Genomic DNA, 16925 nt, shown 5'->3' with positions numbered 1-16925 from the left:
GGGTTATTGTGCCTGAAGGGAGGTATATCAGATACAGTATAAGGTAGTTTGTAATCTGGCATTCATGTATATTTTGATGCCAGCCTGAATACTTCAAGGAATAAAAGTCAGAATTCTAAAAGTAATTGAATCTATTAATCCAGAAGCACATATTTATGAAATCAAGCTAATAGATCCAAAACAATGCCTTGACTAAGCTTAACGAATTCAGCTCCATTGAAGGAAACCAGTGGAAGGGCGTGACCAAGCGGCAGCGAGTGACTGCCATTAGCCAATAGAATGAGAGAATTTCCGCCCGCTGTAGCCAATTATTTGCCGGGGGTATGTTTGACCCCGCCCTCGTTGCTGTCGCTCCGCTCTGCATTAAGGTCACCGCTGTCATTCGGTAGCTAACCAGCCGAAGGAAGCGGAGGAGACCCGGTGAAAAGGAAAGTACAGGGAAGAACCAGACAACCAACCAACCAACCAACATGTCGCTGTCTAACAAACTCACTCTGGACAAAGTGGATGTCAATGGGAAACGCGTCGTCATGAGGTACGCCTCTTGTTTCCACCCGACGCAGTTAATCGGATGTGAGATTTATTTGACGCCTGTTACCTAACTGTCGTGAAGGAGGTGATTCCTCAGACATTTACCAGAAACTTTTATTCCTATAATGCTGACGAGAAGACGTCGAACGTACGGTCAGCAGTGTGTAACCTGGTTGCGAGCACCGACCAGGCTACAGGAAGTGAATTTGTCACGTTTTCATCCATGTTACGTGCCCGAGAGGAGATGCTGCATGGATGCAACGCAATGATGTGGTTTTAATACATTCTAATGTTCCTTTTCCTTTGTGTGGCACCCCATCAATCCTCGGTGAAGTTTCGAAGCTTTACATACTTTATTTTTAATTGATTTAACGGCAAAATCTCAAATTAGGGTTGTCGGGTCTATCTAGATGCGATATGAGTTTAATAAGGTTTTGCTGCATGTAATACCGATCTGCATGGAATCTGTAGGAATCTCTTTATCTGGAGAGATTTTCCGTCTGATCCTAAACTAGGATTCATAAAATAACATGAAATAGCACTGTTGGTTTACTGTAGATAAGTCAATTTTGAAGTTTGATTGCTGCAAGTCTCTTCTTGAAAAACTGCAAAAGTGCACATGAAACTGACACCAAGTGTGGAAATGTCAAAGGGCCATGTTGGTTTGGAGAAGCAATGGCAGCTAGGCAGCACAGGACAAGGTTCACAGGCCTGCAGCATGCACAGCTCAGTTAGCACTGGGGTAGCACACCTATTCAGGCAACAAAATAATCACTTCATGTCACTCCTTGGGCCTGTCGTGGCTTGCTAGCTGCAAGTGTGCGTTGTGTAATTTTAGTATTGGAGAGCTGATTTTGTGAGCTGCAAGACCCGAATTCAAAAGATGGTCGGCAGACTGTTGCTGTAGTGCACCGACACCAGAATAAGTTCAGCAGCTACAGCCAGTAGGGCCCCAATCTGGGAAAAACATGCTGCTCTATTCCTTTGTCACTGTAGCGTGATTAAATGAACCAGACCTTCAGCACATGAAAGTTGATCTGATCTGTATGTTGAGATCCAGGGTTGATGTTATGGCAGCAGGAGCGCTGTGTGTTCTGTCCATGTGCATCAGGTCTTCAGACACCGAGTGCAGTTATGCAACTGGCTGGAGAATGAGGAATGCTGCATATTCTCAGGCAAATGCTCCTGATTTCCTGATGAAGCTATTGGGATAAGTCTAATGGCAGGATTTAAAGGGATTCATTGAGAATTTAAATTCAATGTGTACCTCAACATAAGAGGGTTATATGTTCACTGTATTTGTTTATTTATAGAATCACAACACTTCATTCATGCTGTTTTCCTCTTCTCAGGGTTGATTTTAATGTTCCAATGAAGGACAAGCAGATCACTAACAACCAGAGGTACAGTCTGATGGAATCTTGGTGAATCTTTCTTAGTGAAAAGAAGATGTTTGGACTAAGCATTTAATATTCACCCCCCATCCCCACACACACACACACACACACACACACTTTTTGTAGGGTTAAGGCTGCCATTCCCAGCATCAAACACTGCCTGGACAACGGAGCCAAATCTGTAGTTCTGATGAGCCACCTGGGCCGCCCTGATGGTAACGTCATGCCTGAGAAATATTCCCTGCAACCTGTTGCTGCTGAACTCAAGACCCTCCTGGGAAGGTCAGATATTTGATTTACTTTTGTCTTCTGGCTCATCCTGAGTGATATCCGAGTTTTATAATTGCAGTTCATTCCAACCGAAATTACTGTTTGGTGTTAAATACTTCTATGGACCCCCATAGATCTACTCCTCATAGATCCTCTCTGTCTCTGTAGGGATGTCACCTTCCTGAAAGACTGTGTGGGTCCTGACGTGGAAGCCGCCTGTGCTAATCCTGCCACCGGGTCTGTCATCCTTCTGGAGAACCTCCGCTTCCATGTCGCTGAGGAAGGGAAAGGCAAGGATGCCTCTGGCAACAAGGTGAGTTTTCGCTGTCATTGCATTTAATTAAATTCCCTTTCTTAATATAGTGGTAGTTGATATGTTTTGGATAGTTTTTTCTGTTGAGGGGGGTCAGGACTGTTTAGACTAAGGCATCTGTTGAATTTGCTGAGTCATCTGTAGAATAATGCACCGTCACTCCTGCTGCAGTGTCCTTTTCAAAGGAACGGCCAGGTCACATCCTGATGACATCATAGTCTGTCACATCTCCAATTTCACATTATTGGTTTTTCTCAAAACCTGTTCAGCCATTTGTGTTTGGGGTTGCCACTTGTAGAGTGACCACAGAATTCTGATGAGACTGACTGTAGACCTGACTGTAGTGGGTCAGAACCATTCTTAGGCCCACAGTAGATCAGCAGTTCTGCCCTGCTGGAATTTATCCTGAAGGTCACTGGTTTTCCCAGCTCGATGTTGGCCCAACTGGAATGCAGCCTGTATTTGGTTCCTACTGTACTCTGTCAGACAAGAACCTCTATTTATAGATTATTAGTACACAACATTTTTTGAGTGACAAAACTTAAGAGAGTAAAGCGGAGTGTAGTACAGCAGTAGATGTACATCATATAGAACATGCTATAATTTCAATACAGCACCTTCAAGCTGAAGCTCTAGTCTGCGTGTGGTTGAGGAGGGAAATGGCCAAATGTCATTCGGATATTTCAGCTGCACTCGACACTTCTCTTGACCTTTTCCTGTCTTGCTGTCAAATGGTCACGACCTTTGCTTGTTAAAGTGCAACAGTAACCTGATCTATAATCAATCGCACATTTAAACAAGTCCATCCAGATTTGTGAGTTGCTAAATTTTATGTTATCGTTTGGAAAATGATAAATAATGGCGGAAATAAGGTAAACTTGTTACTGTTGGTCATATTTTACATTTTCCGCTTCAGACTAAGGCCTCTCAAGAGCAGATCGACTCCTTCAGGGCGTCTCTGTCCAAACTGGGAGACGTTTACGTCAACGACGCCTTTGGCACAGCTCACCGAGCCCACAGGTGAGCAGGTATCTGATGTTATGATATTAATCATATATGACCTCTTCTGACCTCTTCTTCCTCCCTGCTTGTCTCCCTCACTCACAGCTCCATGGTGGGAGTAAATCTTCCTCAGAAAGCAGCTGGCTTTCTGATGAAGAAGGAGCTGGATTACTTTGCCATGGCTCTGGAGAAACCTCAGAGGCCCTTCCTGGCCATCCTAGGAGGGTGAGAAATCCGCTTTTCCTCATTAGAAATCAGAAGTGAGTTGGAACAACGGAAGGAGCTCAGTTGGCAGCTAAACTGCAACCCCGGAAATCCAGCTTCAACAGGAACAGCGAACACATCACGATAGACATGCCGGTTTCTGGGGCCAGCAGTGGCCCCTCGAATGAGCCCATCTGTGGTTGTGTACTGTAAGTCTGGCTTTTGTCTGCCACTAGACAAAAGGAAAGCTGACCTGTGCCCAGGCACCATTTCGACGTGTCAGAATAAAAAAAATTCAAACGCATCAAAGTTGGAAGCGTAGCATCTAATCTAAACTAAACAGCAGAGTCATGCAATAGCAGTCAGTGCAGAAACCTGGTCTCACCAGAGAAACATGGCGTTATCACCACACAATGCTCCTTTATAAAACACCAATTTAACCAACCAAGAGTAAGGGCTCTAAGCTTATTATACAACCCAATACTCTTGTGTTTTCAGATTTGTGTAGCGTTTTGGCTTCATGTCAGAGTCCATTTCAGTGTGACGCCACTCTTGCTCGACAACCAACCAGCAGATGGAGAATGCTGACCATTAATATTTAACAATGCTGCCGTGAATGTGGATAAGATTATAGCTGTGTTTGTAGTCCTGGTCGGCAGACTCCAACATGTTCCATCAGTTCATCTACCCTGAACTGTTTGTCATTGCCGTAGTTACTCATCAATAAAATCGCCCTCAAGTATATTTTTGTTGGTTTGATATGGTCAAATGAGACTGAAAGTTCTTGGTGTGTTCACATTGTGTATATCCTTATCAATTACTGATGTTTCTGACTGTTCTCCAGAGCGAAGGTGAAAGATAAGATTCAGCTTATCAATAACATGCTGGACAAGGTGGATGAGATGATCATCGGTGGTGGAATGGCCTTCACCTTCCTGAAAGTCCTCAACAACATGGAGGTGAGGAGGATCAGGATCTCTGGATCAGTCTCACTTCATGGCTGTCACAGCTTTAGACACGGTCAATGTTTTCAGAATGTAATCTTTTCCTATCTCAGGCCAACACTCGAACTCCGTCATCGTGCTCGAGCCGCTCAGATCGCTGTTGAAACAGTTGTGAAACTACTTTTTTCTGTTAGTTTAAAGAAGAAAGTTGAGTTCCTGCCCTCACGTCTGACCTCTGAGACAATTTTTAAAGATAAGCTCATGTTTAAAAAGCCAGTTCACTCAAATACTTATTTCTTCAGTCAACTATGACACTGAGGTGCTCCTGCTTCATTAAGCTCAGACTAGTTTGTGGACTTCCAGATTCCAAAAAAAAGCATCAAGTCTTTATATTCGCTAGAATCATCTTCTTTTTTTTCACAAATTTCTCCTAAAATCAGGAAATCATTGGCATCAGATTTTCTTTCAGCTTTCTGTGGCAACCGTAATTGGAATTAACCTTTCTTTAATCTTATTACATTCATCCAGAGACAGTTGGATATGAGTAGTTTACATCCAAAAACTCCGTCTGGGTAGTTCTGAATGGTTTTATTGGAGCTGTTTCAGTGTGAGTGTTCTGACCCCTTAGAACCACAAACTAATTAGAATTCACCTCTGAATCCAGTGAAAGGAAACATTGACAAATAAAATAAAACCACCTTCCTTCCAGTCAGACAAGACTCTCATGGTGTCTAACCAAAGATAAACAAAATAAACTGAACACAAGTTCAGTTGACTCTGAATTTATTTTGACATGTTTACATTTCTGTTAGATCGGTACGTCGCTGTACGATGAGGAAGGAGCCGGCATTGTCAAGGACCTGATGGCCAAAGCAGAGAAGAACGGTGTAAAGATCACACTGCCCGTGGACTTTGTCACGGCTGACAAGTTTGATGAGCACGCCACCACCGGCACTGCGACCGTGGCCGCTGGCATTCCTGCCGGCTGGATGGTGAGACACTGTTTCAAGCAGAGATGCTGGCCTCATCCAGGCTGTTTATTATAGTGGTCGTTTACACTTCAGGGTTTGGACTGTGGACCAGAGAGTTCCAAGGCCTACGGCGAGGCCGTGACCAGGGCCAAGCAGATTGTGTGGAACGGTCCAGTCGGTGTGTTCGAGTGGGACAACTTCGCCAAAGGGACAAAGAGTCTGATGGACAACGTGGTCGAGGTGACCAAAAAAGGCTGTGTTACAATCATCGGTAAGAAAGGCATTAAATGCGGAGAGGTTGTTTTAATATTAGACGTTTCTTCCATGTGTTACGTGCTAATATTATCAGTACACGTCTAGAGGAATGTGGACCTGTCCTTTAAATAATGGGTGGATATGTTTGTGTCCAGGTGGGGGCGACACGGCCACCTGTTGTGCAAAGTGGAACACAGAAGATAAGGTCAGTCACGTGAGCACTGGAGGTGGTGCCAGCCTGGAGCTGCTGGAGGGTGAGTGGCACAAAGCACACGCGTGGGGAACATTAACGTTTCGCAGTTTTGAAGCTCTGTGGTGACAATGCCACGTCTCTGTGTTCCCAGGTAAAGTGCTGCCAGGCGTGGATGCTCTGAGCAGCATCTAAACTTCCATCAGCTGAAGTGTGTGTGCTTGTGTGGACGTGTGTGTTTGTCACAAGATTCCTGAGAGCTTCTCCAAACGCAGAATGCAGCGGAGCCCTCTGCCTTATCACAACCTGATGATGATTCCACTGATGTGGGGGGAGGTGGACACTGTTTTTCCAGGTTAACCTGCTGACTGGTCACCTGATGGTCCCAACACCTGAAACTGGGTTTGATCTCCGATGTGTTTGAAGTTCTACTGCTCCTTTTAGAATCTTCACTGGCTCGCGTGGGTGGGTGTGTGTGTTTGTGTGAGAATGAGTATTGCTGTGTCACTTATGCATAGTTGTTCCCTGAGTGTCCCTGCACCATCTTGCATACAGTCTGCAAGTATAGAAACGGTTTATGTGATGTATGTAATCGTCTCTGCTTGGCCATCTGCTCTGGTTTTTGCTTCCTTCAGACCTGATGATGTAGGCTCATCTGCGCAGGATAATAAAAACCTCTCCATGTAAACTTTTTTCCTTTTTCTCGCTTGATTGGAAGCATAACATCAGGATGCAACCATGTCCTAAAGTAGACTACAAGCCACCCATCAAGGTTGTGTTCCTTCTTCACTCCTTTAAAAATCTGTGGGCTACAGTCGACTACTCAAATCGAGGTTTGAATGTCATGAATTTCAGAAGCAGAACAACAGGAATGTGAGATTGATGATCAGTGAGGTCTGAGCAACACCACCCATAAAGTCAGGTTTTATTATGTGGGTTGGCCTAAAAAAATGTACCGGTAGCTTTTGAAAAACTTTGAGAATAAACTGACTTGTGTTCACTCAACTCTAGTTCAGGGTCAACCACTGAATTAGATAAATGCCTCTTTATGTTAACGTCAATTCGATTTGTACAAAACACATCGCGTTCTTTTAGGTTCACGTGTAAGTGTATGTTTGACCACTAGATGGCGGCATCATCCCTCACTTATAAACATTTTATTCTCACATATTGAATATCTCCATTTGAACATTACTAGTAACAATAATATTACAATACGGTAATATAAACACAAATTAGAGTGTAATCTTGCTTTCTGGTCATGTCACCAATCCCCGTTTGCATTCACATAATCTGGCTCCTCTGTCAAAAAAGAGAACGGAATTGCATGACTTGCATTACTTGATTAGTTAATATTCAAATTTTGAGATACCGAAAACTAAAATGAAAATTAAAGTTAACTGGTGAGTAACGTCAAGACCAAATTTAAGTGGCCATTTTCATATAACATGTTGAATCTATTTTTATCGGTAAAGACCTCCATTTCTATGAAATGTCCTAAAATAATGTGAGCATGTACCGTTTTCTTGCTTCTCCTCAACTTCATTCAGGTACTCCATGTTCTCGTAGTCCTCGTCTGTTAAAGAAAAAGGACCTGATCCAGATTTCATAAATGTATTGAAATTATCATTCCATTTTTAAACTTACCTTCTTGTGAAGGTGAACATGCAATGTTTCCGTAGACTCCAGGAGTCTGATCCTCCTCTATAAAACAGCATAATAGGACTTAATTGTTCAAAACTCATATTCTAAAGATTACCTTTACGAGGAAAGGGAAATAAAACACCCACCGCTCATCTTTTTAAAATGTTCTTCGTTTCCAGGTGTTATAACAGGCAGCGGTTCACTGCAACACGCACAAATATTTCAGATTTTAATGTTTTCGTGCAAAAACATTTAACTGGGATGATTATTGAATAACGTGACAGTTACATTTTTACATTTATTTTTATTTAATGCAAATGCAAATATGACTAAAAAGTGACATAAGTATTTCTATTGAAAAAAATTAGTTAAAAAAAAAACTCTTACATGTATGCGTGTTCCGTGCTTCCTGTTTGAGCTGCAACAGTAAAAGAGTTTTAGAAACGCAATTTAAAACACACACACACACACACACGTACACACACACACACACACACACAAGGATTAAATGTGAATTGATGATTTGTGCTGAGTGTGTGTAGAATTACCGCTCATTACGTTTTCATAGTCTGACTGGTTCTCTACAGTATCTGAAACTCAGAATTAATAAATTTCAAAGAACATTTTATTCCAATCTGCAACATCAAAATAAATTTGTACTGACTAATATTCAGACAAGATGATTATCCTACCCGTTGAAATATTGAAACAGGGTTCCCTGAAACACACACACACACACACACACACACACACACACACACAGAATATTAGACATTAAAAATAAAAATGAAACTAATTAAGTCATTTTTGTCAAATAAGCTTTAATGTTTATTGTGTATTTAAATGTGGCATGACGGTACCAGAAAGATCACACACACGTGCACGAGGGCAGCTGACCTGTGCTGTGTACTGTACTCACCCAGAAGCGATTTGACTGGCTCTGATGACTGAAAATATATGTTAGAGCAGATCAAAAGTAATGAATTAGCATCAATCCAGCAGCCAGCAGCTGATCTTTTACCTGTTTTTGATCTAGTCACAGCAAATATGCTTCCACCGTGACGGCTTCCGTGATAGGGGGGAAATAAGAACTGATCAAATAAAATGTAACAAAAATGTAGAAGTTTAAGGAACAGGTGCTCACAATGTCCGCGGGGGGTAAATTTGATGATCCTCTTGAACGATCTCTACAAAAACACACGGCAATACCTCTTCAGCCAACTGCAGCATCATATGATTTAACTTGATGTTGTTCCTTCCTCCTCTTATGAGTAAAAACTCTTTGGATGATAACACACGCCTTTAAGTGTATTTAAAAAAAAATAAAGACAACCTGATACTATGGAAATGCATCATACAACATATTATTTTCAACCCCCTATATTCAAATAAACCCACTAATGCTGCATTACACTTCAAATTTTATCATTAAAGAGGCAGAAATGGCAGACCAAACCTTCACAACAACAATCACTGTGAAACATTGCTGTCGGGCTAAAAAAGCAGCCAGAAGCTGCCTGTATCAGCTACATTCCCCATGGTCCAACCTGTAATAGACATACTTACTGGATTTCCTTTTGCACCATAGACAAAGAAGAGACATTAGACTGAAGGTCAAAACCGACATAACAGTCAAGACTGCAGCTGTAAGACCCAAGTTTCCTCTCATGCCTGAAAGACACAGAAGAACTGTGATATTTCAGAGCGGTCCCACAAGGCTGCTGCACAGTGAGCGCCAATAGAGTTTACGATGGTCAACGATAATCAACGTGTGGTTGCCAAGAAAGCCACCTTTGACAGGAAGTGGTCTCTAAAAGCAAAACTGAAACGCTGCCTGTATACATGACATTTAAGAGGACTCGTCAATTGCATATCTGAATGCCAAGGCTGAGAATCATTGAAAGGCAATTTAAATAATCCAATATAAGTTTCTTATAGACACATGCACTTTTTAGTTTACCTTTATTGTGCTTTTCAAAATTGCTAGATTCTTCAGGTTCCACCAGGTAGACATTAATTAAGGGCTCTTTGTGACGTTTGTGGATGCTCTTTCTTGACTGTTGTCTTTTACGGCGTCTCTGATACTAGTTACTGTCATGGATCTTGTGTCGCACGTCTGCTCATGTTAAGGATCCACCTCTCACATTAGGCTGACAATGCTACATCAAGACAGATCAATGTTGGTGCGACGCAGAAAATGTAGGTGATAGCTCACAAACCAGCAGATGCAATAATGTTTGACCTCATTCTCCACCAACATGACAGGGGTTTCATGATGTCTGTCCCACATTGAAGATGGTTGCTGTTGAGATGAAATGCTGAAGCTGACAGGAGAGTGTGGGAACCTTTATCAGAAGACTTCAGCTCAAAGCTAAGATTTAATCACAATTTGAGCTTTTATGATCGTCTACAAGAGGCTTTTGAGGGGTGCCATATACCAAATAATATGTATGTGTAAGATGGTGTCGGCTTGTAACCTTTATGTTTAAACCCACAACCTCCACTGAGATGGTTAGCCACCACGTACTGTGAAAACTCTACCTCCAAAGATGTTAAATGTGATTCTACATAGAAATGGGTTACTCTATAATTATGTCTAAAATCATATTGAAAATCACCCGAGCACCAATTATGCCTCCATTTAATATTCAAAATATCTTTATTCTGCAGCATTCTGTATCATCCTATTAAGCTTCCATATAAATTACATCTTCTTTTTACATGTTTACAACATTCAGTCAGTAGATTTACAATCAAACATATTTTCCACTATTTCCATCAGCTCAAGTGTGCGTGCTTGTGTGGAAGAGTGTGTTTATCACAAGATGTTGTGTTTAAGTAATTTCATGCATCATTCATAATTCCATTTAGAAACTCCAATAATCCTTTTTCCCTCCAATTCATCTTGGACATTTTTTGTTTGTTTTAGTGTCAGCTGTCATGCACCAGATTGTAACCCTTCTTTAAAAGAATAAAAAGAGGGGTGATTAACATATTGAATTTCATGTGTTCATTTATCATTTATTCACTAGTTAAGATTGTTTTTTATACTGCATAATATAAGGTGTACGGGTAGCAGTAGCTCAGTCCGTTGGGAGCTGGGCTGAGATGTGGAGGGTTCAGGCCCCAGTGCAGACAAAACATAGAAAGTGTTTTTGTAGTATGAGAAGTTGCCAGAACACCTTCAGAGCACTGCCAAGGTACCCTTGAGCAAGGTACCGAACCCACAAATACTCACATAGGGCCCTGCAATGAACCGGAGACTCATCCAGAGGTGGACCTGCCTTTGCCCAAATGTGTGCCCTCCCTATGACCCCAAAAGGGATAAAGTAGTCCCAAAGACTGATATAAGGTATAATTATTATCCCTGCAAAAAAAGAAAAAGGAAAAGGAAAACCTTTGGCATTTAATGCAGTAGCTAATGCTTTTAAATGTAAGTGCTGTAGGAAAAATCCCAATGAATTGCTCCTGTTTTTGAGTTCATTTAATAATCTTGATCCTTGTTTATCTGTTTGCATTTTTTAAGCTAGACAATGCATAAGTTAAGCTGTACAACTGATGGTAATTTTCCCAGAAGCCTAAACAGTAATAAGGTAGAAGCCAATATCTGAAAATGATGTGAATTCTTTACCTCCACTGGTCTGGCTGTCTTCATAGTTCTGTTGCATGTTGCTGAATTGTGCTTCCTCTTTTACTATCTCGACATATCCTTCACAACCAGGAAGACTGCGTTAGTGACCATTGTTCCTCTTCTGTTACCCGTGCTCAGTTATAGATATAAATAAATAATCATATCTGACTTGCACAACCTGCTTTTTAACGCATATGTCAAACCACTGCATTTTTGGGAGAGATTTTATATAAGTTTGGTGTAAATTGGTCTAATTTTTTTGTCTGTCATAAAGTTTTATTCACAATAGATTTATGGAAAAATTATTAGACGAACAGAAAGTTGTAATCGCTTTAATATAGATGTTCTGTTATTTAGCATTCTGTAATTTTTTGCTATCTACAGTACTGTGTGATCTTAACGAAATTTACTAATTACTCTGCGTGAAATAAAAAGTTATAAATTATTTACATTTGCGCAGCAAAAGGGTGTAAAATTTTGAGATTTCAATTCTTGGAACCGATTTTAAAGCTCCTGAAAGTATGTTTTGAAATATATATGAAACAATATATAGATTTTGTTATTAGATTAGAATTCGTGACAGTATCTCCATTTATTTTGGCAGCTATGTTTGTCAGACGTCACTATATAGTATTTAAAACTTTTGGATTCAACGCGTCCCTTGACGTGATGACGGCGCGCGCCACACCACTGTCACGTCATAGCACGTATAGCGGACAACCTCACGAGCCAAATCTCAAAGGCGAGCCGATCAATTATACCGAAGTATTCCCCGGTTCCGCGAAGCTTTGGCATTTGTTATAATACTGATAGCGGAAAATAGCTACTTCCGCCTTGTGCTGCACAGTGGGGTGTGTTTCCGGAAGCTGCTGTCGCGCGACCCACGGCTCCTGCTTTGTTGTTGTTCGCTCTAATCGCGCGCTGTGGCTCGTGGCCCGCCGCGCGCATGCAGCAGAATGGCTCGAGCGGTTCGAACAGTTCGGACGGCTCCGGCAGGGAGCGCTTGGCCCTGTCATTCAGCCCGCTGCCAGCTGCCACGACGAGAGTGAGGCGGTTCATCCAGGAGAGACGGTCGCTGCCCCTGCCCAGAGTGATGGTGGTATTCTCGGCCACAGGTGACACCGACAAAGCAAATGATGCCGACGCCATGTCCAGTACGGACCGCGCGGAGGACCACTTACGAAAGCCGGCCTCCCCACCAGCGGGCTCCGCCGTAAGCAAGCCGCTCCGCCCCTCTCTGGACGTCCAGGAGCAGGAGGTAGGCAGATCCAATGCTCTGTTTACTCATCACACACAGGCTAGCAAACAGGAAGATGTGTCAGATTGAAATTCGAGTTATTATTATCGTCGTTGTTGTTGTTTTTATTCTTATTATTATGTGTTTTATTTGAATAAATAGAACAATGTAAAGTTTACTTTACTCATCATATCATAAAGTGTAAAATCCTAGACATATTTAACTATAAGGGTAGATATTCAGTTGATAATCTAAATATATAATTTAGGTTTTACAATAACCTACAGGATTCCTGTTAATATGAGGCAATGCATTTGTTTGGGTTTTTCATTGAAATGTCAATATTTGCTGATTTCTTCACCCTTCTGTCAACTCAATCCGAACTTTGTTACCCAAAGACCAGATGGTGTTGCTGGAATCCCGCTTCAGGTGCTCCTTCCCTTTATATGAAGCTACAACTGAAAAAAACACTGGCCCTGAAGACTAAAAGTCATCACACTACAGAATATAAAAATGTACTGATTGTGTTTTTTGATAATATTCCGTCTTTGGACCTATAGCTCCATAGGATATTGTCTTGTGTTTCCTGTTTACTATCTGAGGCTGAGTTAATACACAGGTGTCAAATGTTGGCCTACAGAGTTGATTACTCATTGGATGGTCAAATGTCACATGATGAACATGTGAGCCTGCAGATGGATGTAGCATGGTACAGCATGGTAATCCTCTTATTGGATCATCTCTGGCAGTGAAGCTGCTCACAGACTTTTCAGAAACTTCTCCAGTGGGGAAAAAAAACACTACAAAACTTTGGAATAAAATGATTAAGTAAGTTAAGTGTAAAAATTAAAAAACGGTTATCAACATTGCTTCTAATAGCCAGGGTAAATATTGACATATCCAAAAATACAGTGAAATTGTATGATTGCAGTTCAGGAGCTCCTAGTAGATCTAGTAGATCTAATCACCCTTCTTGTTCAATGATTGAACTTATAGTTTAATGAAGGTTTGGCCCTCGGACATAGAGAAGCAACACCAAACTAAATTATGTGTAAATATAGTCTCTGAAAAGGCAACCAGCCAGCAGGACCTTCCTGGTCCCTATTAAATTAAGGCAAATTAATCACAAACAAGGTTAAAGCAGTGCAGCACTGGACTTGGGAACATTCCATCTAAGACACGGAGGGCTCTCCCTATGTTATGTAACCCACTCCAGACTTGTATATGTTGTGTTGTAATCTTGTGCCTTTTCATGGAGCCTGAGAAGCTCCACAGAACTACCATTTGCATATTGGCAATTTTTAATAAATACACAGGTCTTAAACATCAAGCAGTCAATTTTAACTGTGTAAATCAAAAATATTGTTGAATATATATATATATATATATATAGAAATTCCAGAGCTGGCTCTAAATGTTTTAGCTGTTTCTTTTTCCGTATATAATTGCTGTTCAGCATTTGCCTCCATTCTCATTTTACAGTTTCCCGAGGTCATCTCTCTAAACGTTGGGGGCATGCACTTTACAACACGCCTGTCCACGCTGAGGCGCTACGAGGACACCATGTTAGCTGCCATGTTCAGCGGACGGCACTACATCCCACGCGATGCGGATGGCCGGTACTTCATCGATCGGGATGGAACATATTTTGGGTGAGCAGCGCTGTGTTATCTGCATGATGACTCAGCGGGATATCTGCTTTTGATTCACTGAGAGCAGCAGTTGCAGTTTTCCATTGGCTGGTGGTTAATTTTATTTCAGTGTTAAACTCACTGGTTTGCGTGTGTGTCATGTTGGATACACTTCCACAGATTACACAATGGCCTTTATTGCAGTGTCATTCGGTGCTGTGGAGGAGTGTAAAGGCCAAGTGGAGAATGATGAGACAAGTCAGTGGAAAGTCACTGAAAAGATAATGAGCCCATTACAAATAATGATCTGTGTGGGCTGCACCTCCATCATGGAACTCAGCAGTTTAACAGAACTCAGCTGACAATCTATGAATATCCTTCACCCAGCACTCAAAGCCCAAAATGCTTATCTGGAAGGTTAAACAAGATGCTTTGTTTTTTGTGCTTTTTTTTTGGTGTTGCCTCCGAGTAAAAATACATCAGTATAGTTGCTTGTGTTTTTAACTGCGGCAGCTTTTCCTCCAGGAGTTTCTCCTCCTCCTTTGTGTTGAAAGTCATTCCAGGTTTTGCTGCAGAGTCAGATGAAAACTCAAAGGCCGATACCATTCTGTGAGTCCTTTGGTCTACCCGCAGTTTAGATATTTTGGCTCAGGTGGGACAGCTTAGGTGGGAAAGTTAGTTTTATAGTTAGATATTGATCCACAGGCCCCAGCAAAACTACCCTTCAGTGTCAGGACAGTGTTTTAAAGCAGAAGGGTTGTGTTTGAGCACACTTTCAATCCTAAAAATCCAGTCAACGAAATGCATTTTAATCTGTCATTTACAGCAGAGTCTTGCCTGGAACACCTGGGTTTTAAACAGATAGTTGTCCCTAAATTAAGCTGTATCAATAATGTTAAAAATGACAGTTTTGTTTCCATCCTGAAGGGACATCCTGAACTTTCTACGAGAAGGTGAGCTTCCTCACAGGGACCGAGTGTGTGCGGTGCACAGGGAGGCTCAGTATTACGCCATCGGCCCACTGCTGGAGAGCCTGGAGGACATTCAGCCACTGACCGGGGAGAAGGTGCGGCAGGCTTTCCTCGACCTGCTGCCCTACTACAGAGGTACCCGGAAACGATCACTGCTTTCACCTTTAGCTCTCAGCATTTGCAAATAGGGAAGAAATATTCTCCAACTTAAAGTTGAATATCTTGATGAACTTAAACGATCTGTGTTTTTCAGACAATCTGGAGCGTATTGTTGAGATTGCCAAGCTGAGGGCCATGCAGAAGAAGGCCAGGTTTGCCAAGCTGAAGGTCTGCGTCTACAAGGAGGAGATGCCTATCACACCCTATGAGCGTCCCCTTTTCAACTCCCTGCGTTTCGAGCGCTCCGAGAGCGAGGTCAAACTCTTCGAGCACCACTGCGAAGTGGACGTCTCCTTCGGACCCTGGGAAGCGGTGGCGGACGTTTACGACCTGCTCCACTGTATCGTGAGCGACCTGGAAGAGCGTGGCATCTCAGCCGAGCAGCAGTGCATCGGTGTCTGCGACAAGCACCTCATCAATCATTATTACTGCAAGAGGCCCATCTACGAGTTTAAAATCACATGGTGGTGAAGCAGGAGGGGCCACCGTCCTGGCTCTACGCACATAGAACAAAAAAAAATTACAGATGCTGCTTCTTTTCTATAAATCAGCTCAAATTGATTTTTATATCAATATTTTTGCGCTGATAGGTTCAAGCGCGACCCTTTAAATTACGCGTCCAATGTGGCATCTGGACCAGAGAAGACTGAAAGTCTCCTCCACTCCAAGGTCTCCTCGGCAGGGTGTGTAAAGAAAAATCTTCGTCGATAGTGGTCGCCCTCTCTTCTCCGCTGTAGCATTACGTAACAGATGAACGACCACGACCACAAAATCTTTCTTTTTATTCTGACAAAAGATCTCAGAACTCTGGGAAAATTTTTAGTGGAAAAATCCCAGAAATCTGTTGTTCTATTTAGATACTTCTGGAAGAGAAACATTGATCTGAGCAGTAACTTTCTGACTGGACACACGATCAGATGTACTAAATATTCAAGTACAAGTTCGATCTGTATTTTTTCAGGAGTGAGGTCTGTTTGAGAGCACAGTTTAATTGTTTAGTTTTGAGAAACATCAGGAATGTGTTTAGATTATGCAACCTCCTGTGGAGTGTTTGGTTAGGGTAGGGTAAACAGTTGATGGTGTCCAGTTAGTCAGTTTGGTAGCAAAATCCCAAATGCAAATTTCCAAATGTTTTGTTAAATCTCTTTATATCTTAACTGTTTGACCTTTTTCTAATGTAATGAAAGGGCCCAAGTCTCAGCTAAGTTATGCATCACCATTTTGGTTGTACCGAATGAGGTCAGCTTGTGAACGTTACCCGTTTGTTTTTTACCTGAAGTGAAAGCTCGCAAATGGCAAAACGGTGCCATTTTATCTTCCCTCACACAGACATTGTGCTTATTTTCACATTTTTATCCAATATTGTCAGAGTGCCATCCAAACACCCCAAACTCATCTAGACAGTTATGTTGAAGTAGCTTTTATAATGTAATTTATCCATTTCTGTTAGCTTCTAGGAAGCTCTAGTTGTACAGTATGTATTATTTTGTAGTGAAAAGATGTCATTTTTAATATTTATGATAAAAATTAAAAACATACTTCTACAATGTTGACTTATTAAAGATGAAGGTTAAA

At 41.7% G+C, this 16925-nt stretch overlaps 3 protein-coding genes across 6 annotated transcripts; 2 read left to right on the top strand and 1 right to left on the bottom strand.

Annotated features, from left to right (window-relative positions):
• The first annotated feature begins 344 nt into the window (after nt 1-344).
• Nucleotides 345-6765, top strand: pgk1 (phosphoglycerate kinase 1). The gene is made up of 11 exons (XM_003970813.3): nt 345-535; nt 1884-1934; nt 2055-2210; nt 2367-2511; nt 3428-3531; nt 3619-3738; nt 4562-4676; nt 5474-5653; nt 5726-5903; nt 6043-6141; nt 6232-6765. The coding sequence occupies exons 1-11, from the start codon at nt 471-473 to the stop codon at nt 6270-6272; spliced, it is 1254 nt and encodes a 417-aa protein (XP_003970862.1). The 5' UTR covers nt 345-470; the 3' UTR covers nt 6273-6765.
• LOC105417444 (uncharacterized) lies at nt 6548-12609 on the bottom strand. Its single transcript, XM_011611160.2, has 14 exons — nt 12534-12609; nt 11353-11430; nt 10960-11088; nt 9288-9392; nt 8866-8908; nt 8743-8786; nt 8641-8668; nt 8414-8439; nt 8270-8317; nt 8109-8139; nt 7868-7923; nt 7725-7781; nt 7597-7653; nt 6548-7379 (listed from the first exon to the last, which is right to left on the bottom strand). The coding sequence occupies exons 2-14, from the start codon at nt 11387-11389 to the stop codon at nt 7342-7344; spliced, it is 699 nt and encodes a 232-aa protein (XP_011609462.2). The 5' UTR covers nt 11390-11430; nt 12534-12609; the 3' UTR covers nt 6548-7341.
• Nucleotides 12051-16894, top strand: kctd7 (potassium channel tetramerization domain containing 7). Of its 4 annotated transcripts, XM_029848497.1 has the most exons (6): nt 12051-12610; nt 12988-13104; nt 14072-14241; nt 14746-14829; nt 15148-15326; nt 15445-16894. In XM_029848497.1, exons 1-6 carry the CDS (start codon nt 12299-12301, stop codon nt 15819-15821), a joined length of 1239 nt encoding a protein of 412 aa, XP_029704357.1. In that variant the 5' UTR covers nt 12051-12298; the 3' UTR covers nt 15822-16894. The 4 variants fall into 4 exon arrangements, with proteins under 4 accessions (XP_029704357.1, XP_029704359.1, XP_029704358.1 ...); XM_029848499.1 differs by lacking the exon at nt 12988-13104; XM_029848498.1 differs by lacking the exon at nt 14746-14829.
• Nucleotides 16895-16925: the final 31 nt, after the last annotated feature.

This window comes from Takifugu rubripes, chromosome 15, assembly GCF_901000725.2.
Source record: "Takifugu rubripes chromosome 15, fTakRub1.2, whole genome shotgun sequence".
Lineage (NCBI taxonomy): Eukaryota > Metazoa > Chordata > Actinopteri > Tetraodontiformes > Tetraodontidae > Takifugu > Takifugu rubripes.
Note: the sequence above shows the minus strand (reverse complement) of the source record. Positions and strands in the feature narration are given on the sequence as shown.